Source organism: Argiope bruennichi, chromosome 1, assembly GCF_947563725.1.
Source record: "Argiope bruennichi chromosome 1, qqArgBrue1.1, whole genome shotgun sequence".
Taxonomy (NCBI): Eukaryota; Metazoa; Arthropoda; class Arachnida; order Araneae; family Araneidae; genus Argiope; species Argiope bruennichi.
Window position 1 is genome coordinate 127,128,320 of NC_079151.1, and position 25,854 is coordinate 127,154,173.

At 28.3% G+C, this 25,854-nt stretch overlaps 1 protein-coding gene across 1 annotated transcript in view; it reads right to left on the reverse strand.

The window, feature by feature from the left end:
- The window catches only part of LOC129960748 (apolipophorins-like), a 56,223-nt gene extending 31,401 nt beyond the window's left edge, over positions 1 to 24,822 (reverse strand). The window contains exons 1-12 of the mRNA XM_056074403.1: positions 24,663 to 24,822; positions 21,986 to 22,030; positions 20,787 to 20,944; positions 13,585 to 13,833; positions 12,380 to 12,535; positions 10,055 to 10,250; positions 8,532 to 8,781; positions 7,175 to 7,340; positions 5,743 to 5,907; positions 4,080 to 4,229; positions 3,018 to 3,162; positions 229 to 512 (exon numbers count right to left, since the gene is read on the reverse strand). Of these exons, the coding sequence (XP_055930378.1) occupies positions 229 to 512; positions 3,018 to 3,162; positions 4,080 to 4,229; positions 5,743 to 5,907; positions 7,175 to 7,340; positions 8,532 to 8,781; positions 10,055 to 10,250; positions 12,380 to 12,535; positions 13,585 to 13,833; positions 20,787 to 20,944; positions 21,986 to 22,030; positions 24,663 to 24,720 (2,022 nt within the window). The 5' untranslated portion in view covers positions 24,721 to 24,822. The remainder of the gene's footprint in view (positions 1 to 228; positions 513 to 3,017; positions 3,163 to 4,079; positions 4,230 to 5,742; positions 5,908 to 7,174; positions 7,341 to 8,531; positions 8,782 to 10,054; positions 10,251 to 12,379; positions 12,536 to 13,584; positions 13,834 to 20,786; positions 20,945 to 21,985; positions 22,031 to 24,662) is intronic.
- Between the last annotated feature and the right edge of the window lie 1,032 nt (positions 24,823 to 25,854).

Genomic DNA, 25,854 nt, shown 5'->3' on the forward strand with positions numbered 1-25,854 from the left:
TTAGCCGTAGTGTTGAGAATTTGTGGCGGATTGTAATGAGTGGGGTTAGAACCTGGGACCTTGTGGTTCGCAGCCCAGTAACATGACCACGATACAAAAGCAATTGCCCGGGTAGCGTCGTTGTTAACTGGCTTGTTAACTGGCTTATATATAAGCTTTCACCACAAATTAGATTCAACTATCATGATTTTTTTCATTATTTATATTAAACATAATTTGCATACATACCTGGAAAAGATTGCAGCTCTTTCCGAAGATATCAACGGTGAGGTTGAACATGGCTGTTCGTGGCAAATAGGAATCGGTAGAGAAAATCAAGTGACTGTCCACATGAATGCCTGAATCAATGGATTCCAAGAAATAGTGGGCTTCACTGGCTGTGGAAAATTTCCTTGCATCGGAGGCAAACTTGTTCATGAGATACAGATTCGATACAATATCTCTGATCTCTCTCCTTTCTGGGTGCTTGGTCTTGGACAAGGCGGTCAGATGAGTCCAAATGAAAGAACCGACTATAAGAAAAATTAAAGAATGTAGAACTGGCACAGCTAAAATGAAGTAAAACTTTCAATTGTAATTCATATATGATTAACCTAACAGAGATAGCTATATGCAAAGATCCAAAAAAAAAAAAAGGAGCTTCATCCCTTTTACAGGAGTTAAGAGTTACAAAAGATATATCCTTTGATATGTTTTCTGTAACTTCAAATAATTTTATGCAAAGTTGGTGCATGTTTGCTTAATTTGAGTTCCCTTTCCCCAGAGTAGCAATCCTACAGAGGAGGGATAAAGGTCATCAAATTTATCTGTTTCTGAGAAGTATTTTCGCAATATTCCATTTTGTAAGAAGATGACAGGGATCTTGTTCAGTTTATAATGTGAAGATCAAAAAATGTTTTTCAGCAATAATAAAATTAAAGAAATTATAGTAAACTAGCCGCCTTTGGCGACCAGCCGGTTCGCCAATCTTAATGTTCGTTTAAATTTTAATAATTAAATAGGTTTAACCGGAGTTTAACCCCCTTCTTCGCCAAGTTGCGATAACGCACTAAAGCTGGCAATCTTTATTATGCACTATAATTGAACATCTGCTTCTTTGCTTTTGAACATTTCGCAAGGCCGTTGTTTGCGATTTTTAAAAATTTCGCCAAGCAGGGGATAAAACTCCGGTCGTACCATTAAACATTTTACGCAATTCCAACTTTAATAGATTCTTCAGCAAAATATTTTAAAACTTCAAATTTTGATAGTCATATAATTCACTCATAATATTATAAAGGCCTTCAGTTATAGCGTGATATATATCTCTCTAATTTTCTGTTACCCCTCGTAGAAATTATGCTTTAAATTACAGTGTAAATGATTAATCTGCAATTAATATAATATTTTTTACTGAAACAAAGCATTTTTTTTAATAATATGATTACTGATAATAGAGTCACTGAGCGTTTAAACTTTATGGTCACTAAAGAATATCTTTCTTAATTTATGTAATATCTCAAGAATTTGTCAACAAAAATTTCTCAGATTCATCATGAACAGATCGATTCATTAACAATGTTTAATTTTAAATGCATCAAACACTAAGAAAATAAAATGAATCGTTTAAAATAATCGGTCGAAAACAGGTTTAAAAAAATCTACTTAAAAAACGATGTACTTAAAACTATAAGCATATACAAAAAATATATAACTAACATAAATACATTTTACTTACAAAAGCATGCAACTAACCTAAAAATAATTTAAATCGTCCGTTGGTTGTCATGCCAACAATCAGAACAATGCGCATGCGTGGATTTTCTTCGCCAGTTACGTCAACGCAAATGCGTAAATTTTTCTACGCCAGTTGGGGTAACGCTATGCAGATTAGACATTTTTAATTTCCTTTATTCTGTGTTATTTTAATTCAAAAGTACTTCAGAATGAATGTGAAACATGGATTAATTAACAATGTTTAATTTTAAATGCATAAAACATTAAGAAAATAAACAGAATCGTTTGAAATAATCCGTCGAAAAATGTTAACCCTAGCCTAATTACTGTTGGGAGAAAAAAACAACTGATGCCTTACTTATTTGGCGATGGGGAAAATGGAAGATTTTTTTGGCGGAAAAGTTGGCGTTGGGAAAAATGGAAGATTTTTTTGGCGGGAAAGTTAGTTTTTAATTAATAATGGACTACCCCTAACATTTAGGGGGATGAAAAATAGATGTTGGCCGATTCTCATAGATACCGGATAAGCACAAAAAATTTCATCAAAATCGGTCAAGCCGTTTCGGAGGAGTATGGCAACGAAAACTGTGACACGAGAATTTTATATATTAGATTACAGTACACTCCCTAGTATCCGGTTCGCAACTATCCGGCATAGTTTTCTTTTGTCGTTATTAAATGAGAAAGGCAAGGCTTCTATTAAGGACGTTTCCAAAACCTAAAAAGTGTGGGTTTTGAATTTTATCTTAGAATTACCTTTTCATATCTGTGTAATAATTTATCAGGGGAAAATAAAATATGTTTGAGCCAATTTTCTTAAGAGTTAGGCCTACGATTTATGTTTATGTCTTGTTTATGTTTTCTGCATTTAAGTTACATATTACAGGATTTATGTTAAAATGTGAATAGTTCACATCGCTTAACTTACTTTTTTCTCCACTAAATTCCTAAAACTTGAGTGAAGTATATAAATTTATATAAACTATCAGTACAGAGCCTCCTATTTTAACTCGACAACTTACCGGCAACTGATTCTATGATTCACCGAGCCGCGGCTGCATTCACTTTGAGATGAAACAGAGGGCTTAATATTCAATAAGAAGAGAGAAAATATGTAATATAACAGTGAATTTTGGTATAAAACTTTGTCTTCTGGTATGGTGGGCAAAGAAATGAATTCATAGAATTCCGGCAAATCCGGCTTTTTTGTTATCCGGCCTACACCTCCGCCACATTAGACTAGATATTCGGGAGTATACTGTATTTACTTAATGTTCTTAAAGATCTGAAATGATTCTTACCGTGGTTGATCTTTTCATTCAACAGAACATCTTTAATTTCCTGAATACGAGAAACGGTAGGACACTTCATCACAGCCAAATAAGCAGCAATCCTAATTTCGGTGTCTTCATTGTAGTTGCTGTAAGCTTTCATTAATTCCTCCCTCTGAAAAATGTAATTTTTTTTTTTAAATTGAATAATAAGATGAAAAAGTAACAATTTATATTAAATATTTTTTTTTAATTTATTACTCATCTGCTTTCACTTACTCATCTCTTTTCACTTTGTCAAGTTTACACGAATTAAACCATAGATTAACATTTTATTCAAAAATATATAGCGATACAAATGATAATATATCAGCATTTATTTCAATTTGATTGAATATCTATCTATTTTAACAGAACGGTAAACATTCAAACAAAAAAAAAAGGTTGTCAAAAATAATATAAAATTTTATAAGCTTCCAAAATGTCCATTCTGCGGAAACATTTTGGGATCTTATTAAAGTTTTCCTAATCCCTTCCTATTAACCTTTATCCTATATATAAAAAAATCCCTCTAATTATTTTCTGAATTCCTATAAAATCATGAATTATAAATTTAGGAAATTTTTTTAGTATGTTGATTTACTACAATGGCGAAATAAAATTATTTGAAATATAACAAAACTAATTTCTATAAAAATAATAGATTTGAAAATTTTATACCATTGATCTATGTCGTATATGACATAGACAATCAGTTAGAAATCTGAAGTAAAATGTTGAGATAAAATATTATGGATTTATATGTCAAACAAGTGTTAAAAATTAAATAAATAGTTTGATTAATGCTTTAAGAAATGGAAATATTCAAACGAACAATTGAAAGATAATTTGAACTTTAATTCCATGATTTTGTCCATATAACTTCAGAATAAGGTATATGAAATCATTATTTTCATAAGACTTTTAGATTCTACAATAAATTTTTAATAATATTTTTAGAATTTTTCAAGGAATAAAATGAATTTCGAATTGGATTTTACTAATTTCATTTTAATAATTTTGAAATATTTTAGATATTGCTTTTATACTTACGCTGACGTCACAGCTGGCACGTCTAAAAGCTTCAATTGCTGCTAAGCGAGCTTCAGTTCTTATTTGTGGGTTCTTGTAGCAAGCTTCAAGTACATTTTCTTTACCGAAGAGGTATCCTATATTTCCGATCGCTTTCAATGAAAGAATAACCTATAAAAGATTATATTATAAAGCATATTTACTTCAAAAAGAGGAGAAACGCACAGAGGAAATATCATATATAACATGCGTGAAATTTATACAGAAAAATTACAGTTTTAGAGTAAGTGCCTCGTTTCATAGTGTTTTTTTTTTCCAAAAAACATACAATCAAATTTCTTTTTTATAAAAAGAATTAAAATTCACTTTTAAAATATCATTTTCTAGATCTACTCAAGTTAATTACGAGTTTTATTTAGCGCTTATCTACAAAAATTTTATGACATACATTATAAAAAAATATCTTTTGATTATGCCTGACATGTATGATTTTATCATTTATCATCATAAGTTTCAAAGGCTTTGCTTTAATGGTTTTTAAATCCGAATACATAATTAGATGCTTTTCTTTGTATTATTATATCGTTGAAATAATTATCGCATTTTTAAAAAGGGTAAATAATAATACATGAGTGAAATCTACTCTAAAGCGGATTGATAATTATAAGGTAATTTAATTCATTATCTTGCGTAAAAGATCCTTGTTTGAATTACATTTTCTATAAAAAAATCTTTTTTTTAGTAAGAATATGGCTGCAAATGAAGATTTTCTTTCCTATACAAAGAAAGAGTGGATTACTATTTGCTAAATGTTATCTATCATTATGAATAACATGATAACATGAAACACGTTAATATTATCTAAACAATTATGCTAGATAATATTAACGTGCCGAACTTTACTATATTGCCATTTATTTTTAATATTTTACTAATTAATGTAGAAGAATTCAGAATATTGTGGAGATTGCATTTGGTTAACTGTATTTGCATGCATGTTTAACATGCCTTATTGATGCTGCCATCTATTGCCCAATGATGAAGAAGCCCCTCGATACTCAAAGGCTTTTCATGAAGCATTACGCCTGCGCGTTTGGTTATATGCTGCGCTTCATATAATTTCTAATTTTTTACTTAATTATTATTCTAGAAAATATGTTATTCTAAACTTATTTTTTTATTCTCATATTGTTTGCATGTCATCAAGCTATAAGTAGTCCTCTAAGTATATGGAATCTAGTATTTAGATATTATGTGAAAGGTGGTGTTGTACCGTATTTGAGACATCCTATCATAGCCATCGATCTATTTGTATCACCCATATTCACAATTTTTATAAATCCAATATTTAGCGCGGTATAAAACTGTTTATAAGAGAAAGTTGAAATATAATTATATCGATAATATAATTACAACTGATTGAGTTCACAAAAATATATTATCTTTTTATTTAATTGCTTATTTGCGCATTCCTTAAACATAGTTAAATTTAATTTAGTTAGATTAACATTATTTTTTTGAAGCAAAACAAAATCTATGCTGGGATGGTCTCAGTGACTCTTCAACTATCAATTCAGTCAATTTAGCGGTATATGACTTCTTCAAATTAGTGCTCAGCTTACATTGCATTCGCTTTTGCATAATCGGAGGGATAAATAAAAATAGGGGGAAACATATTATTTACATTTTTGTCGTCAGAGCTGAAGCAGTTTTCTCCCAAGTTTTCTGAAAGCTTGTTCACAGCTGCCTGAACTTCTGGAATTCCTGAACAGTCTTTTCCATTACAGAAATTGCGAATAAGAGCGGATACTCCCAAGATGCCTTGCGTGTAACGACCATCGAGAAGTGGCTATAAGGAGAAAGAAATATTCTGAGTTTAGATTAAGATTCATTTTATGTCATACTGTGTATTCATTTGTATGAGCTTTGAATTAAATCGTAAGAATCTTAGTGTAAAAAAATAATTTTAACAACAACAAAAAAAAGGCAACTAATTTTTAGCTATATAATGAATAATTTAACAATTTCTTTGATTAGTTCACTAAGTTTAAAAGATATATATACCAATACCTTTTAAACCTAAATTTCAATGTGTTTGTTATATATATAATCATCATATGAAATATTATCAAAATTGCTATGAATTTTTTATTACTTATATAAATATTTCTTATTTTTCTTATTTATGAGTTTTGTTATTTTTTTACAAAAATTGATTAGAAGAAAATTAAGATACAAAAAATAAATCATAAAACAGCTGGCAATTATTTTTATACTATAACAAATAATTCAGATTAATTAAATTAAAATATAGAAATATCTATATTTTATATTAAATATTTTTTTTTTCGTACGCGAATTTTATTAGGGAGTATAAAAATAATGCATGTTTAAGCATATTTATAATGCCAGAAAACTACTAAACAAAGCGCATTATTATTATAATTGTAACGTATTCTTATAAATTATTTATGCAGAAATTCTTTTAGTATTTTTCTTGCTCATAAATTTTGTTATTTTATTCCAAATATAATTTTAAAAATCTCGTAACTAACTGGTTAAATAAATTTCTCCAAATATTTATTGTTCCCTCAGTTTCAAGTTTAATTATATTAATGTCCCGTCTTAAAACATCACTAGGGCTATTTTGGGACGGACCTCGTAATTTCGAGCCTTGGTCAGATGACAAGGGCAACACTTGAGTTGGCAGGACCCTCTCCAAGCTTCCAGTCAGCGCCAGCGGGAGGGCGTTTGGTCCCGACGGATTTAGCGTGTGCCAAGTTCTTCATGTGAATCGGGTTTCGAACGTGAAACCCTCTGGTTCAGAAGCCGGAACCCAGTCATCAGACCACTGCGGCCCCTCAGTTTCTAATATTGTTGTCAAAACATTCTGACGAAATGTGTCGTTCATTTTCGTCGATAAACATAAAGAATAATTTATTTTTACATTGTGTATTTTATTTTCTAATAATTTATAATCTCTTATCATTTTTTAAGGTTTTTAGGCAACTAATCCGTATACAATCTTTATCAGAACGTCTTAGATTGAAATCTTGCATGATTCATGAATAATGAATTAACCCCTTCATAAGTCATGAATTAAGTTTTATTCATACCGTGAAAAGAGAAATGATTTCAGGTGTTGGCTCATTGATGAATGATAGAGATGTCAGCCAGAAACTGATTTCGGTGTCAGAAATAGTTTTTCTGGAGATCATTTCGAGCATGAAGCGAGCTGAGTCCACTGTGCTGACCAAAGGAATGGCATCCATGAAGAATTTCCTGAAAATAAGCAAGAATCATGAGCATTTAAATTTATTAAAAGGAATAGCACTTATTTGAAATTAATATTCCACGGTATAAATTCTAGACACGTTTAGATGTTTCAGTAATTCAAAAAGACCTATGTGCCATTCACGGAGAATCTTAATTAATCTTTAAAAGTGAGTTTATTAATAGAATAAAAATTTTCAGAAAGATTCCGAATAAATTCAAAATTTTCTTATAGTTTTATTGAAAAAAAACAATCAGTTTACTTCTTCATACATTAGTTACTTTGCAGTTTCATACATTTTGGAATAATCAAGGAATGTTCGTTTCAGACTGAAGCATATTGTCTGATATCCTTGTTACCTCCACACATTATTTAGAATTTCCCAGATTAAGATATGTGACTACTTTCAGGATGAATGTTTTTGGAAAACGTTCAAAAATAATTATATTTTTGAAAATTTGCATAAAAAAACTTGGAAAAGCATCTAAGAAATCAAAATATACCATTTAAGTGGCAGACGGTTTTCAAAAATTGGAAAAAAATCCGACTTGGCTAAAAAAAAAGGTATAAAACAAAAATTTTCTTTCGAGGTTCACCAAACGATTTGCTTAGGATTTTGCATATAGCTTAAGAAATATGTTATCCAGTTCCTGAACGATAAAATAAGCTACATTTCTATACATTCTTAAAACATCGGATTCAACCGATAAATAACACGATATTTTCGATTTTTTTTCCCTTTCTGTAACTCTAAAATAACTATAAACATTTCTAACTGAACAGACTACTTATTCTGTGGTTTCAGAACAGCAAAACATATTATGAAATTATTGTACAATGTTTAAAATAACAATATGCATCAGATTTTAATTTATGAGTTTTTTTTTTTTTTTTTTTTTTTTTTTTTTGTAAAAAAATTCTGTCAGAGATTAGAATTTGAAGAAGTAACATCTAATGATGTAAAATAGCATTAAAACATACGTAAATCCAAATATAAAAAATCAGTGTAACTTTCCAAAGAATAAAGAGAAATAAAATTCTGATGGTTTTAAAAAAAAAAAAAACCTGTTCTATCGCTAAGAATATTAATTTTAAAAAAATCATGAATTCACCAAATTCAAAAGTAGACTTTTCAATGTAATCAACTACCTTAACATTCAATAAACTTGCTAACTATATGAATGACTTTATTAATTTACCTGGCTTTATCAGTGTTCTGTGGGCAGATTTTATCGATCTTTTGATGGAAAGACTTCAATGATCGCAAAGAAAGTTTCTTCAGCTTGTAGATCAATCCGGAGAACTTCCTGGGAACAGAGATGGAGATGTCTACCTTGGCAGCATCACACAGTTCCCTCATGGCCATCTCGGTTTCTTCTTCGATCTTAGCTGAACTAACTTCCTGCTTTGCGTGAGTGTAGAGTAGAGGCTCAGTTGTTGGGCGATAGTCTGGAAAAAACAATGAAATTCATATTTAAAAAAGCAAAACAAATCAAACGTCTAAAATTTCCTGTATTATATTTCTTTAAACTTAATTCGAACGTTTAAGTGGAAAAATGTATTAATATTGTTATTATTGCTTGATATAGAATATAATAGAAGCAAACTTCACTTAACGAACACCTTATATAATGGAATAAACAAAAATTAAAAATTGACTCGTTTAATGAGCGATGTTTCGTAGAACAAATGGCGAAAAAAAAAACCGAGATATCACATGCTGGATTGACTTATATCAGTCTATGTTGAAAGCTTGTTTCAGGAAAACTCCTATTTTTACATGGAAGAAATATATGACGGATAATGTTGTCGAACATGACTTCAAAGGATTTGTGCAAATGCCTGTGGAGCTTTAATCAACGAGATTTTGTCTCTGGCTATGTTAATGCAGTTGCACTCGGATAGCAACGTCATCGATAAGCTGGTGGAAGAACACAGCAAGAACTAACGAAAAGCTTATGACACAGCAAAAAGCTGCGGAGGAGATTTGTCAGGAGAATAAGAAATAATAGATGTAACAGAATAAAAAGTTTCCAATAAAATGAAAGAGATTTTGAAAGTATGAGAAATTATAGTATCTTATGATGAAAAGCATTGCCTTGCTAAGGCAGTAGCTATACGCTCTAAAATTCATTTAACGATAATGCTATGTTCCGATTTCGCCAAATTTTGAAGTGTAGCCAAAAACAATTGTCTTTCTACAATTTACTTCTAAAAAATTATGCATTATTAATAATAAATTATGTTATCACAAATTTATTTGGGTTTATTTTTTTAAATTGAACATGGTTCGTCTTCGGCTCGACGGACCACCAGACACAAATGAGTTTTATTTGAAGAGAATTACAGAACACATTGTCTTTTTTACATGGATTTCTAGGTAAAAAAATTGTTTCGATAACGAGTAGTAAAATTTATTTCTATTTCGCATTACCGACTACGCTGTCCGGGGTCTCTATTTCCAGTAAGATTCGGAAACGAATTATACTTATTACGCGAGGTTCCGCTGTATCTGATGTTTGACTACAAATGAAACCCAGAAACTCTCTATTTGGTTTCATAAAAATAAAAAAAAGGATAAATTCCTGTTTTCATTAGAATCATTTTTTTCCTTGTTGAAATTTTAAAACTTCAAGTATACATTATTGATTACGAAGAAAAGAAGAATGTTTATTAAAATGGAATATGATTTAAAAAGACACATTTTTTTGACGTCGCCTACCATTTCCTGTAAACCTCCTTTCACTGGTAGCAGCATAGATGAGCTTCTGAGAGACAGTTGCGACAACACCGTTGCCTCTGTTAGAAAACGGACGGAAGATCAGCTTCTCATTGCAGGTGGATGTCTGGAGGAAACTGTCACCAATGACTTGCTCGCATTCCTGACTGCCTTTGACCACGGGCAAAGACAGGGTTTGCTAAAGAACAAAGAGATTTGGTCAAACAATGAATAACACTTACACATAATAAATATACATGTATTTTTACTCTCTCGTATATGTAGTAAGAGAAAGTATAGTAATCTTCAAAAATTCGAACTCAAGTTTTTGACGAATTCCTACGTTTTAAATCTCCCTGAGTTATCAAAACGCATTTTTAGAAAATGTTTGTACGTCTGTCTGTAGCAAAAATAACTGAAAAAAGCTTTGGGCCAAACGGTTGAAATTTTTTTAACTGTCTTTAAACCAAATTTCTATCAAATTTTGAGTAAAATCTGTTCAGAGGAATTCCCTCTATCCGGCTGTTTGAATATAAGTTAAGACGATAATTACAAAACGAAGAGAGCTAGATAGATAAGATTTAGTGCACAGACTTAAATTCTGTAGGGTAGACGCCTGTCAAATTTGAGCTATTTGAGCTGTCAAATTTGTACTATTTTAGAAACACGTAAATGTGATAATTGAAAAACGCAATAAATGTAATATATCAAATTTGGTAGGGATTTTTTGACAACAAGTGCAGTTTTGTGTCAAATTTTTGTTTAAATCAGTTGAGAAAAACGGGTTCAAAAATACAAATTTGATTTTTGGATACTATTAATGTATGCTAGGGATTCATTTTAAAGTAACTTGCCAAACATGACACAATCGATTGCAGTAAAAAGGCCAAATTTACGTCAAAAGTTAATATTTCGTGACTATTGTACACCAATGCCATGCAAGGGGTTCTCTGGCATGACAAGTTTATTAGAGAGTATGCGAGAAAGTCTTGGAGAGACCAATCCAAGGTCAATGCTGGCTCATTCTATGTTTTTGAAAAATTACCATATAGTTTTACGTCTATCTCTTTCTAATTCCAATCCTAATGGAGTAATAATGGAAATAACAATTGTTCATACTATTCTTTTTGAAAATATTTGGTATACATGGAAGCAATTTTATACATGCATGCAGCGCAATATTGGCGCATTGAATTTCTTTTCTGTTGCAAAATAAATGTTATGAAAAAACTGCAAAATGCAAAAATTGATGTTTGTCTATACTTCTAAAACAAATCGCAGTACAATAAGCATAAATGTATGCTGGACTTCATTAACTATCAATTATATATTTTTTGCGATGCTTACTTTAGTACATTTTTAATTTAATAGAAAATTTACACTGCCTAATTATATAATAGGAAATATTCAATACAAATATGTATGGCTCTATCACTGAGCCACTATACTTTGATACAATATATTTTAGTTTATTTTTATTAAAGTTTGTGAAATCTTCATTGTGTTACTTTTACAGATGCTCATTATGGGCTTACTTATGGGTTACTTTTTTGAGCTTACTTATGAGTTACTTTTATGAGCTCCATTATTAATTCATTGTCTTTATTTGATATACCAAACATTTATCTGTGTCTGAAACTTCGAGTGTGAATTTTGTCATTAGTAAGTAAATTAGTGGTTGGTTTGCAAGTAACATTTAAAAACATGAGCTGTGCAACTTAATCGTTATATTTTATCTTGTATGACGGGCTTTACGTTTATTTTTACGATACTCTGAAATGTACTGTGATTAATTTTATTTTAAGTAGTATTCAATAAGTCACTCATAGTTTCTGATGATAAATTTACACTGCCTAATTATATAATAGGAAATATTCTATACAAATATGTATGGCTCTATCACTGAGCCACTATACTTTGATACAATATATTTTAGTTTATTTTTATTAAAGTTTGTGAAATCTTCATTGTGTTACTTTTACAGATGCTCTTTATGGGCTTACTTATGGGTTACTTTTTTGAGCTTACTTATGAGTTACTTTTATGAGCTCCATTATTAATTCATTGTCTTTATTTGATATACCAAACATTTATCTGTGTCTGAAACTTCGAGTGTGAATTTTGTCATTAGTAAATAAATTAGTGGTTGGTTTGCAAGTAACATTTAAAAACATGAGCTATGCAACTTAATCGTTATATTTTATCTTGTATGACGGGCTTTACGTTTATTTTTACGATACTCTGAAATGTACTGTGATTAATTTTATTTTAAGTAGTATTCAATAAGTCACTCATAGTTTCTGATGATAAATTTAAGCGGTTACTTACGAAATCCGATGAGTAAGCAGATCCTTGAAGGTAAGTTTCATAATTTTCTCTTTCGGTGCAGGAACTTAAATCTTTCAGTTTCCTTACGGTGTGCGTACCTTGCCAATTCCTTCCGAGGGAGTGATATTCAGCAGTGCATTTTCCAAGGACATCAGTCTGTAGAATATATTTATACAGAAATATGTATAGCAGTTATTTACAACAGATATTATATTGACTTTTAGTGACATTTTCATATTTGTTTTAAGCCCAAAAATGTGGACATCAAAATTGGTTTAATTTTTTTTGTTACTCTGTGCATCTAAAATTGAAAAACATTTTATTTAATATGAGATGAAATCATTTTTTTAATTAATAAAATAAATATTTAAACTTAAAAATAATTAAATAATTAAATTTTAATTTAAAATCTGTTTTTAAAAAATGATTCCATATTTCCACTGAATATTCTATTTTTCTATGCATTGAAGAATAGAATCATATTCTATTACATACTAAAATATCTCATGAATGCCTCATGGAAATTTCAAATGATTGCAGATAAGAAATTTTCTAATTAAATTTTTTTCTAATTTATGAATTCAGAAAAAAATGAATATCCTATTAAAATATATCACTTTAAAAAAGTGATTAAGTTTCTTATTCTAGGAAAACTTAAGAGTTACCTAAAAGCAATAATATTGATTTATGTAAGACTGAAAAAAAATTATTATAATATTTATTCTTATTTTTTAAATTTGGGCAGCATTTAAAATTTGATCATTTCAGTATCATAAGAACCTCTTTATATTTTCAATAGAATTATTAGCAGTTCTTTAACATAAATATTCTGAAAATCATATCATATTGTTGAAATATGATCTATTACTACCAATATTAAAGCGCAAAACTTGTTTTTACTTAATACTTATCAATTCACGACCTTACATTTTTACTATTCTTTAAAACATTTTGTAATGTTTGCTACTTTGAATTGAGAGTGTATGTATCGGTTTTATTAGTTTAGAACTATTTATTTATTTTAATCTTCAAATAAATTAGAAACCCGAAATCAACTCTAATATTCAGTGAAATCTTAAAATGAAATTTGGAAATAGTTTTGGCCGTGTGAAATTTCTGAAGTTGAATGAACTCATTATTTTCACTTAAATACATAATTTTTTAACAAGGTTTTTGCAAAATGGCAACATTTTTTCAGATCTCACCTCAATTGTCCTAGTTGTCCACTCTGGTTTGACTGAGTAGGACTGGAAGGCGGACAAAACACCCTTCTGAATGTTGGTGACCCACGTGGGGGCGTTTTCAGAGGGGCAGACGTGTTCCACCTGTCCATTTTGGAAGGAGAACCTGAGGATGTTCCTCTCGATGGTCCTGGCGAATTCTCGAGCTCCCCGCAGGGAAACTAAGTAATCCGGGCTCTCCGGATCAGATAGTTTGAGGGTCACCCCTCGTAGCTAGAAGAAGGGAAAAAAAGTGAAATTAGATATGCTTCATAAGTTGAATTAATTTTCAAATCTGGAAATGATAAGTAGAAAATGTAGTAAGTTATTATTCTGTTTTACCACATAATTATTATCCTTTCAAGATCCAAGTAATAATTTACAGGTGTATCTTAATATGTTTAATAATATTTAAATTAAATGCCTTCATTAAAAGGAAAAAAGGAGACACAAATACTTTGACTAAATCTTTGACTGAATTAATGGTACATAAATGGCTATTTCAGAACTACATATTAATAAAACTCCCATATATTTGCAATTTAAAATGCTATGTAATATTTCAAAAATATTAAGCCTGATGATAAAAAAATAATAATTGGCCTTTATAAAAATTCTTTTTAATTTGCAAACATAAGATGTCTTATTTTATGTATCTTGCATGAGATTTGCCTTTACATTCTTAATAACGATCTGATAAGGCATTTTTACAAGCACTGAAAAATACCTTATTATTTTCACATTGATGGTTTCAAATTTATTTTCAGTTTCATATCAGAAAATCTTCAGTTTTATTTCCAATAAACTGGAAAATTTATTGGCCTATTAATAGAAAAAAAATGCTTTTCATTCCTGGCATTTATTGTAATTGAAGATAATAATATTTAATATTCAACGAAACTATTATTTTTTGATAAAGTTATCATTCTTAAACACTTCTATATAAACTGCATATTTTATTCCTTAACGACATTCAAAAAAATAGACTTCATTCAATTTTTTATTTCACATCTTTGTCAAAAAAAAGGGAAAAACTGACTATTACTGAAAATGAATATGTATAAACAAAATCCATTTCGCTTTTTATTTTTCAGATGCTATTATGTCTTAGAGTAAGAGAGAATATAAGAAAGAAGAATGTAAGAATCTTGACTACATTCGTTGCCACGACTCCTGTCTGTTATTCCAAGTATTTAGCATCTATTTAGATGACTCTATTTCTGATATCTTTATAATAAATAAATAGTCATTTAATTCGATAGATGGTTAATACAATGAAATAACAGGTGTGAATCACTGGTGATTCATACCGGCAGTGATTCACCGGCAGTTAGATTGAACAATAATTCACCTAATTTAGCTTCATCAAAATTCAAATTCGTAATAATAACATAAATTAGAATTTTGTCTAAAACCTATAAATTAGAATTTTGTCTAAAACCTATAAATTCGATTTTCTTATAAAAATATCTAAAAATACAGGTAGCTTTCGAAAACAATTGAAAGAAACAGAGCATTAATTTACTAATTAAAATTAAAAATACTAGAATGTACAGTTTTGTTTTTCGTGCTTATAAGTGTAATAGCTATAAAACTATTTTTGTTTTGCATAGTTTACGTTGCTTTTAATGATGATTTTCAAAGCTTTAATGTACACACATTCAATTAAAATTCATTTTTCTTATCCTTTTAATATTTTAACTTACTATCAATTACAAATTGAAACAGATTTTCGTTTTAGTTTTCAGCAAATACACACGAATATTATTTTCTACATAACATAAAAATATAAGGTTTTTCATTTATTAAAAATGATATAAAATAAATTTTTGTGTATTTACTACTGAAAATTTCCTTCAAATTGTAAAAGTTTAGTTTGAACTGCAAGGTGCACATGCCGCAAAGATAATTTCCATTGATTTGTTAATAAGGTCACTTTCAGAACTTTAACATAAATGAAACAGAACATGTACTTTTCATTAGTTTCTTGGCATCGTCAATCGATTATCGCATTCTTCAAATTATAAATCTTAAAGCGATCATTGACTCAAGTAGGAAGTATCTCTCAACAACTCCATCGAGATCGGGGCTGACGTTTTTGGTGCAAAATCTGATATCTCAATCAGCATCTACTTGTTTCAATGGTGTTTATTTGCAGCCAACCTTCGCCTTTCTTTTTTTTCCCACGGGTCACTGGTGGAAAACACTTGGTCTTTTTTCACCAGGTTCCAAAGATCAGGGTAACGGTCCTTGGCCATTGCGCAACTAGAGGCACATGCTTTTTCCTTAATTTCTAAAGTTTTTTTTTAACTAGCCCTGTAAACAGATACTGTTATTGATTGATGGATTAGATCGCATGTTTGCTAGAGGAATTCCGGCATATCGAATTTCGAATCGGTTTTGCAATTCGGACAAGCAATTATCGTTAGATCAAGGTGTTATATGTTTGGGTGTACATCATCGCTACAGGCGAATGATAAGATAGCGTGGCTTTAAAAGAGGGGAAAGACCTAATTTGAAGAATCTTTAATGAAAGAAGAAAAATTCTGGATGGTACTAGATTGAGGGATTTAATCATAAACATTTGCCTGGATATCATCTTTCAAGATTAGTAAAATATTTGATTTATTTTTTACTTTTTTTTACTGGCAAAATTTCATTATTTTATACATATTTGATTTTTGATGAGAAATACATAACCATCAATTTTTACTATCTATTTAATGAAATTCGTTGAAATTGCAATCGTTTTGTTTGATTATTTACAAATGAATTTCATCTTTTTTAATCTTAACAAACTTAACTAAATCTTAACAAAGGATTTTTATTATGAGATAGGGTTTTCTGTATTCTATCCTGTGTTATAGAAACTTCAAAGAAAGAGATTTACGTAAAATCAATATTTTTGATTAAGAAAAAACTTAAAATGTATCTCCATTTCTCGCTTAAAACGAAACAATTTTTTTTTTCTTTTATGCTATTAAACTAAATTTGACCTTTGACCAATGGAAAGCAATTTATTTGATTCAAATATACTTTGGCTTCATGACTTGTCACCAATCTTTTCCATTTTTACAATTAATTATCGTTTTTGTGATAACTTTTATCTTTTCCTTAGATATAACCACTAGATAATGCATTTGAGAAAATTAAAAGATGTGGCGATTCTATTATACCATTTTAAAGCTCGAAAGCAAAAGATTAAAAGAATGAGATGTTAATTACTTTTGAATATATCTGGAACAGATTCAGATGATAAACTCGATTATAACTTATAATTTATATAAACTGATTAACTTAATAAATATCTTTGTTTAGTTTTTTTTTATCACTTAAGGAATTCTACTCTCTTAAAAAAGGGCTATAAAAATATTTTTTACGGAAAAATAATCATATTAATAAAAAAAGCTAATCATTTTAATCAAAATTACAGAAACAGAAGAATTTTTCCAATAACTTAGTTCTTTTATGCAATGCTTAGCCGAACAAAGAAAATATCATCATTCTCACTATAATGATTATCAATTCTTTTCTCTTTTTAAACTGCCTAAGATTTTTTTTTTAAATTTTTCAAAAAAAATGGCCTTTAAAATTATTAAACTTTAAGAAAAAGGATACAGTTTTCTAAAGAAAGAACAATATCATTTATGATTTAAAATTAATTTCAAAACTGAACTTTATTTAATGTACTACTGAAATCTTATACATTATGAATCTATAGTGTCAATGGCAATATTATTATTAAAGAAATGAAAACAATTAAAATAAAAAATTAATAAAGAAAAATTAAATTACCAATTATAATGTTTAATTATGGACACGAGAATGAAAATCTTATGCAATATTCCTTTGTTGCTAACTTTCGTCCTCAGTAGCAAATGTGGTTCACTTCTATTTTTCTCAATTTTTAAAGATAAACTTTTCTTTCTTTCTTTTATTTATAGTTAATAGGATAGGTATAGATAATAGAAAATTTATGAAAGTTGAATCATTTTTTGTTTATCCATTCGAAAAGTTTTTACATTTTCTGTTGAATTATATAATTTTATTACCCCAAAATTAAATTCAACTAATGTAAAATTTTCACAATATGTCATAACTTTGAAATCTAAATATGTATTGAACGTTTTGATAGTCTTATTTTTATGAACAGAATACATTTGAACTCATGGGATAAGTTTAAACTATTTCAAAAAATATTGCATATTTTGTAATTTATAAGATTCTTTATCTTTCTTTAACGATTATATTTATATTTCTTATTCTTCATCTTTATCTTATTCTTTTTCTTTATCCTATTTTTTTATCTTTAACTTTCTTTAATGAAAAGTTTTACATTTATGCTATAATATTTTGTATAGAAACAAAGTTCAAAGAATTTTGTTTCAAAATTTCAAATTTGATTTGAGACATTTGATTTTTACATTTCACCCAAATTATTCATTTTATATTTTTAATTATAAAAATATTATACGATTTCTAGTTCAGAATTATGGTTTATATTTTTGAGTCAACATGAGTTATATTTTTGAGTAATTGAATCATGTAATCTAAACTTTTCTATAAGTTCTTGATATTCTAATATTTTAAACGAACGTTCTTCCTCTTTTCTACGACAAAAAATCACAGAGGATATAATTTAAATATCATTATTTTAGACCTTTTAATCAATTTAAATGATTGACCGGAGGATGATTTGTCAATTAACTAATGAGGGTAAAAGTAAACTTAACTATTTGTCAATTAACTAATGAGGGAAACTAATTTAGGGTTAAAGTTGACACTTTCTATAAAACAAACACATATAAAAAGAGTGGGGATTATTTTTATTACTTCGTTACTCTAAAGTTAACAGTTCATTGTTGTAAAATTTTGTCAAGTGTTTACTTTATTGGAATTTGAATATAAATCTTGTTTTTGTTATCAGTACTTTGTTATTTATATAATGCGACCAGATAACTCAAATTGTTTCATGCATTCACGATTTTGAATTTATTGTTCTAGATTACCCTTAATTTTATTTATAAACAATATTTCAAAATAAAAAAAAATCTAATTATACTGAGGAGGGATTCTAAGAATATCTGCAAATTATTTGTAGAAATTGTCATAATCTCACTTTTATATTTCAAAATGGCATAGCCATCTTGGTAATTACTTCTAATGCTATCATTCTCTAATAATTAATCTTAATACTAATCATTATTATTCGTAAAGAAAAAAGCAAAAAAAAAAAAAAAAAAAAAAAAACGTTATGTCCCACCTTGTTGTTTTTTTTTTCTTTTCTTTTTACATATCTAAAGTATCTTGGTATGAAATTCAGAAAATTTGATTATTTTGATTTCACAAATTTATCATTTCGTCTTACTGAAGAAGAAGCAATATACTAGAATGCATTTCAAAGACTATTACACAAATTTAAGAAAAAAATACATTTTTGAAATAAGAATTCGTTGTACTTGGTAAAATCTACGAATTCAATGCATAAAATAAAATAACTGAATAACTCATTGAGCGGAACAAAAAAAAAAAAAATAGAATGCTTTATGGGAAATTTATCAGTCTTTTGAGAATTTTGATCAATGGTAATCTAGAAATTCAAATGAATTTCAAACTAGTTCTGGAAAATTAAAATGCTCAGGTGATTCAATTTTTTCTGTGAAAGTTTTATTACATTTGCCATGAAGTGGCATGTTTACGATCGAAACATCTCCCCTTTTTTTACTATTGTTTTATTTTTAAAAAAGTAGTTTTATAAACCTAAACAAATAATGAAAAAAAAACGAAAAATGTTTTGATTTTTGTTCGAAAATTAGTTTCAATTTACTTAATCATCTATTTCACTTAACTGAGTTTTTTTACTTCTTGAAAGTATTAAGCGTTTCATATTAATGGAAGAATATCGTTTTGAAATTATCTTGTCCCGATTTTCACCCTTTGATTAATATCTCACATTAAAAATATTGATTATATATATTTCAAAAATAATTTTGATTAATCCTTTATTCCACCTTCTATTATTGGGTATATAAGTATAGCTCTACCTATTTTTAATTAATGTCTTTACTTCTTGCTTGAAAATAAATCGACAAAATCGTATTTGAAAAAATTTACAACAACATTTAAAAATTACTGTGTGATTTCTAGCTAATATTAAAATAATATTTAACTAATAAAAAAATTAAGCTTTCTACCAAGCAAATACCATTTGAGAGAAATTATGTTACATTATTTCATTGCAAAGAAACAAATCAATTGCTGTTAGACACATCGGTGAACCTGCCCCATTGATTTAATTTGTAAAGATATGTTTGGGCAATCTAAAAATGCTGATTTCATTATACATGGTAAAGAGTATGGTAAACCACCCAAGAAATTACTAGAGGAAGTTTTGGAAGCATTACTTGATGAAACTATAAATGATTCAAACAATCGAGTTGCAAGTGACTTATTTGAACGAAGAAATAAAAGGAAGGCATCCAAAACATGCGAAAGATATTACAAGATATGATAGGGTTCACTCTCATATTGTCAGGGCACCGAATGAAAATTTAGAATTACTTTGTTGGGATTTATTGTTTCATTCACCATATTTTCCAGACATTGCTCCATAAGATAACTATTTGTTTCGTTCTGTTATATATATATATATATATAACAGGCCCACATGTTGTCAGGGCACCGAAATTTTAGAAAAACTTAGTTTCTCTCTTTATCGTATTCACCAGACATTGCACCGTCAGATTTCACTCTTTGCAGTCTTTCTTTTTTCAAGAAAGCTCAGTTTTCACTCATATATATCAAAAATGCACTTGATTGAACGGAATTCTCTTAATGTCCAGAAAGTGGACAGAAGTTCCTGAGGGGAAATTTTAAATAAATCTATCTTTAATTTTTTTTAAATAAACAATACCTTTTTTTAACTTAAAAATGAGCGGAATCAAATTTATACATCTGATAAATATTGAATAAATATCTCAGTTTTGAAATTAAATATTTAATATTTGTTTAATAGCTTAATTCTTTCGCGTATTCCTAATTTATAGATCCTATCTTTTCTAAATGTCTATAATAAAGTGATTCGGTTAAGTCAATAATAACTTTTGACCGGGGTCAAACCCTTATTCCAGTTTCTAGAGTGTCTCATGCTGAAATTAGAGAAAAAAAACCTTGGTAATTTTACTTACCCTGAGAGAAAGCTCGCATTTGGAGAGGACTTCGATGTCTGCTTGTGCGGTGATTTGGATTTGAGTCTTTTCCTGTCCTCCCTGTACGGTGGTTACGGTGGTGGTCTCATAGTCGTAAGTATACGTGCTGCCTGGACTCAACGTGAAATCACTGTCGTCTGCATTGTCCAAAATTTTATAATCAAAAATGCATCATAACCATAGATTTACAAAATGAAAGAAATTTCACATTGTATTTTAATTACTTAGGGACATATAAAAACTTTAAATATTACAGAAAATCTTTCTGTTTTAGATTAATTTGAAAAAAAAATCTTATCTTTAAATTTGCAAATATAAATTTTTGTATTGGCCTAAATGACATATGCTGCATAATAACAGGACAACATTAAAAAGGTAATTTGGAATTATTACAATAAAGCTACTTAATTAAGCGTGTGATAGTTAATTAATTTTATGTTCATGAATTGTAAGATTTTTATGGTAATAACTGCTTCGAAAAAAAAAAAAATTTTTAAATTTGCAAACATATAATGTGAAAATAGAATTTCTTTTAAAATTAATTTTTCTCAGTAAAATAATAATTATTATTAATTGATGCAAGGAAAAATATTTATTTATTTAATTGAAATGTATCTTTAGTTATTCTGATTTCACAGGTTGTCAAAACATTAGCAATTTTAAATCTTTCTTGAGTTCTTTGAGCTGCACTCATATTGAAATCTTAAGCTAAATATAATACCCCCCTCCCCCATTTTAAGGTTTTCCTCTTTTTTCAAAATTTCTGAGTCCAGTACTCAGAATTTTTTTACTTATTTTTTAGTTCTAAAGATTTATTTTTGTGGAAATTATAGCTCATATATATCTAATTATACACATTAATTATTGAAAATTTAACATTCTTTTACATACTTTTGTAAACAAATAAATTTTTCTTGCCTTTTTTTTTCTTAATGAACAAATTAACATAATATGTAAAAGATTTGTAATGTAGATGTAAGGCACAAACCGAGTTTTTCTCTATCTGAATTAAACATAAGCAATTACTTTTTAAAATTTCGCATTTAATTCCTTAGAAAATCTTTTATAATCAGTGTTTTCTTAGATGATTAAGAACGCTTAAAGAATGTTTGTTGATATTATATGGTGAACTCAGCATGAACATATGGATATAAAGATTTAAAATTAAATCAACTTACCCGTGCAGTACCTTGCACATTGTCCAGCGTTTTGTTGGACGGGAACTAAAAAAAAATGTTAAAAAATTGATTGAAGCTATATTTTTCATTTATTCATTTATTTTTTAAATTAATTTCCTTATAAATTTCATACAATATTTTCTTCTAAAGAATTTAATTTCATATTATCATCAAATGTAGACATATTTTACTGTTTCCTGAAAAAAAAATGAATCTACAGTCTGTATCAATAAGTATTTAAATTCTACAGACTCATTGTTGAATTTTTTTTTGAAGAAAATTAATTTAATGCTACTTACATTAATACTTTAATACTTATATGTCTGAAAAATGGGAAGTCAGGAGGCACAAAAGAGAAAGTTGTTATGCACAATGTATGATTTAAAGAAATTGCATTCAAAGATAACGATTTCGACTTTTTTCTTCGATAAAAAGAATATCGTTTGCATTCAAAATAGCATCTTTCATTTGGTAATAAGAACAAATTAATTCAATCAATAATTTTTGCTTAAATAAATTATGCAAAAAAATGAATGTGCGATTCAACAGTTAATTAATAAAAAATACGAGTAATTCATTGATAGAAAACTTTAATTTATAAACACAAGTTTTCAATGAAATAAATTGCTGCGCTATACAAGGAAAAATAACATTAGTTACAATATATCCTTTGTGAAATATAAAAAGAATAGAACTTTTGATTTAACAGATATTGAACCAATTAATTTCAAATTTAATGGGAAGAATATTTAATTTAACAAATATAATTTGGTAGAAAAATTGTTGAAGCAACCATTTTCATAAACTTTTGAAAATGGAACAGCTATTTTACCACTGTTACTTATTGGTATGTACACTAACTACTGCTTGTTTAATTATTAAATTAAAGATTTTACATTTACATTATTATAACGCTGCATTAAGAATTAATACATATTTTAAACACTGTTTATGCATATTACTAAATCCTGTTCGTAGCATAATTCATAACGTAATGGATTTCCAAACTTCCCGAAATTCACAATTTATCTATTTAATAGGTAGTTATTTGCAATAAATGAAATAATTTTGTTTTGTTTTTTTAAAATAACTATACAGATTATTATACTAAAACCCTGAATACTTTTAAATAATATATTTCTTAAAACATTATATCACTTGAATTTTTGTTGTATAAGTTTTATCATTACACAAGATGAACTTTTAATATGTATTAGCAGTTCTCTTTAGAAGTTATATCCTTTCCATTCATATTTTAGATTCTATAAATTGCACGAATTACGTACATTATATTTATAACGCTCTCCCAAATATTTTTAAAATAATCTATTTATTAAAAGGAATTCAATTCGAAGATCATTTACCAGTTTCTTTTAGTTTGAAACGTAGGGTATTAATCATCGATAACTAAGAAATCAAATTTATTTTTGTTGTATTTGATACAATACATTTCATTTGATTAAAATATAATGAAATACATTCTGATAACAATATTGCATAGTCACCTTACAGTTAGCTTTCATTATATCATTTTATCATTATAATATCTCTATATAGGAACAATATCTCTTTCCTTACAGTGTAAGATGATGATTAAGCATACAAACGGGCATTAGGGGAAAACTAACAAGAAATGTTTCTCTTTTGCTCTTTGATAATGTAACCACATCCTTTCCCACAGAGAGTGGCGAGATAAGAATAAAACTTTAAGCTTTTATCATCAATATGCATATGAATTAAAAGCAAAACATATATATTAATTCTATTCAGAAAAGTCGTAACAGATAGAATCATAAAATCACGTTGAGAAATGTCAAGAATCAATTTTTCTGACTTCGAATAAAATAAAATCCCCTTGAGCCATCTAACAATAAGAAACTAAATTACATTTTTCTTATGATGTATTGTCAATCATTCAGACACGGAAGGTGTATTGAAATCTAATATCTAATGTTAATTACAATCTACTATTATTGTATAGGATCTTATTTATTATCGTTTTGTTACATAGATGTATAGCCAATATTAAAACAAGTTAAGAGTATAAAATTACAACTTGAAAATAACATAGTAGCTTGAAATCGATCATATTAAGAAAAATAATGGATGCTAATAGCATTTTAATTATGCTTACATTCCTTTACATTTGAATGCATTTAAATCAAAAATACGTTTGATGAATATATTTTGTGAAATATCGGCTATAATCAGCAAAATATTAAGGTAATATCTGCCTTTTTTATCACAGAAATTTTTAATTGTGCATCTTAAGTCCAAGCAGGAGCCATTAAAAAGTAAATAGTTAAATGTCATATCTATATTTTATTATGGTTCTCAATTCTTTTGCAATATTATATGATTCTAAATTTGATAGCTGCAGTATTTAATCCAGCATATGCTGAATATTGAGACATTCTCTACTTTTCCTTAATAGTGAATTAATAAAGTTAATAACCGAGTTCGAAATTCTTTGAAATTCTATCATCTATATATTAAACTTAAGAGCTCAAGTAACTGAAAGTTTAAGGTTTAGCGTCGTTTGAAGATCTTACCATTCAGTTTCATACAAATATTTTACATCAGACAATGATACCTAATATTCTTCAATTGTATAAAAAAATAGCAAATAAACAAAAACACATATATTCTTAAATAATATAAGCAGTAATTCCCATACCTGCAACTGTACTCGCGACGAAAGCGCTTAATAGTAGTAGCTTCCTAAGCGTAGCCATAGAAAATTCTTAAGATTCACAGCAATCGCATTCCTCTGTAAAAGCTGCTCACAATTGATCCTTGCTTGCAGCTAACCAAGAATGCTTGTGACGATGGCGTACTCAGAATGTGATTTTATGGCTGACCCTTAAGAGTCCAAAAGTCCACTCTCTAATCCAAGGTGATTTTGCGCAGCGCTGACCTCTGTAGCTGAAGGTCTACGCACATCAACGGCGATAAGATATCGACTCTCCCTAAAATTTCATGTTCGATTTCGATGAGTTACTCAACAACCGCCGTCTATGCTATGCCAATGCAGGATCCAACTGATTTTAGAGGACATATTTGCAAAAACAGATCTATGAATGGCAAGGATTTGAGATTTAGGGTATCTTCGTAGGTGAATGAGTATCAAACTGTTGACAGGGTTGAATGCCAGCATATCATTCTGTATTTTTTGAAACGATGATACATTGCCCTAAACGCTTTTGAATTATCGTGGTTTAGATCGGAAAGGCTTTTGAGATAGTGTGTGAATGAATTAAAGAAGAAATGTTGCTTGTAGTGAATGAAATAAAAAATAAGATGTTGATCAAGAATAAACTCTAAATATCTGCTGGAAGATTTACATGGTTTTAGCATTTTCGAAAATCGTTTAGCAATTTATCTTCTTAGCATTCCCTAATATCAATACATAAATCTATATTAATTATTTGTCTTGTTCTTTAAACTTATTAGAGGCGGATCTAGGCATTTTGCGGCTGTTGGTCAGTAGATATTATGAGGAACGTTTCCTTAAAAATGGATTAATTAAGTTTGATTTTATGCATTTTCGGCTTAATGATTTACTTTAGTTGAATGTATTTTAAGTTAATGATTTTGTGAAGATATGTATTATTTATCGATTGCTTGATTTATCTGTAAATCATAGAAAAACATATCTAAGTAATAAAATTCTTGAAAAATTTGAAATAATTATTTAGTAAAAAGGTTTACCTTATTTATTGATAAATGCATGACATATTAGAGAAAATAACGAATTCTTAGTAAGAATAACATTATTTTACATTAGAATGATCTATTACAATATAGTATTTTTTATTTTATTATAATAAATAAATTATATTAAATTGGTTAACAATTTATAATAAGAT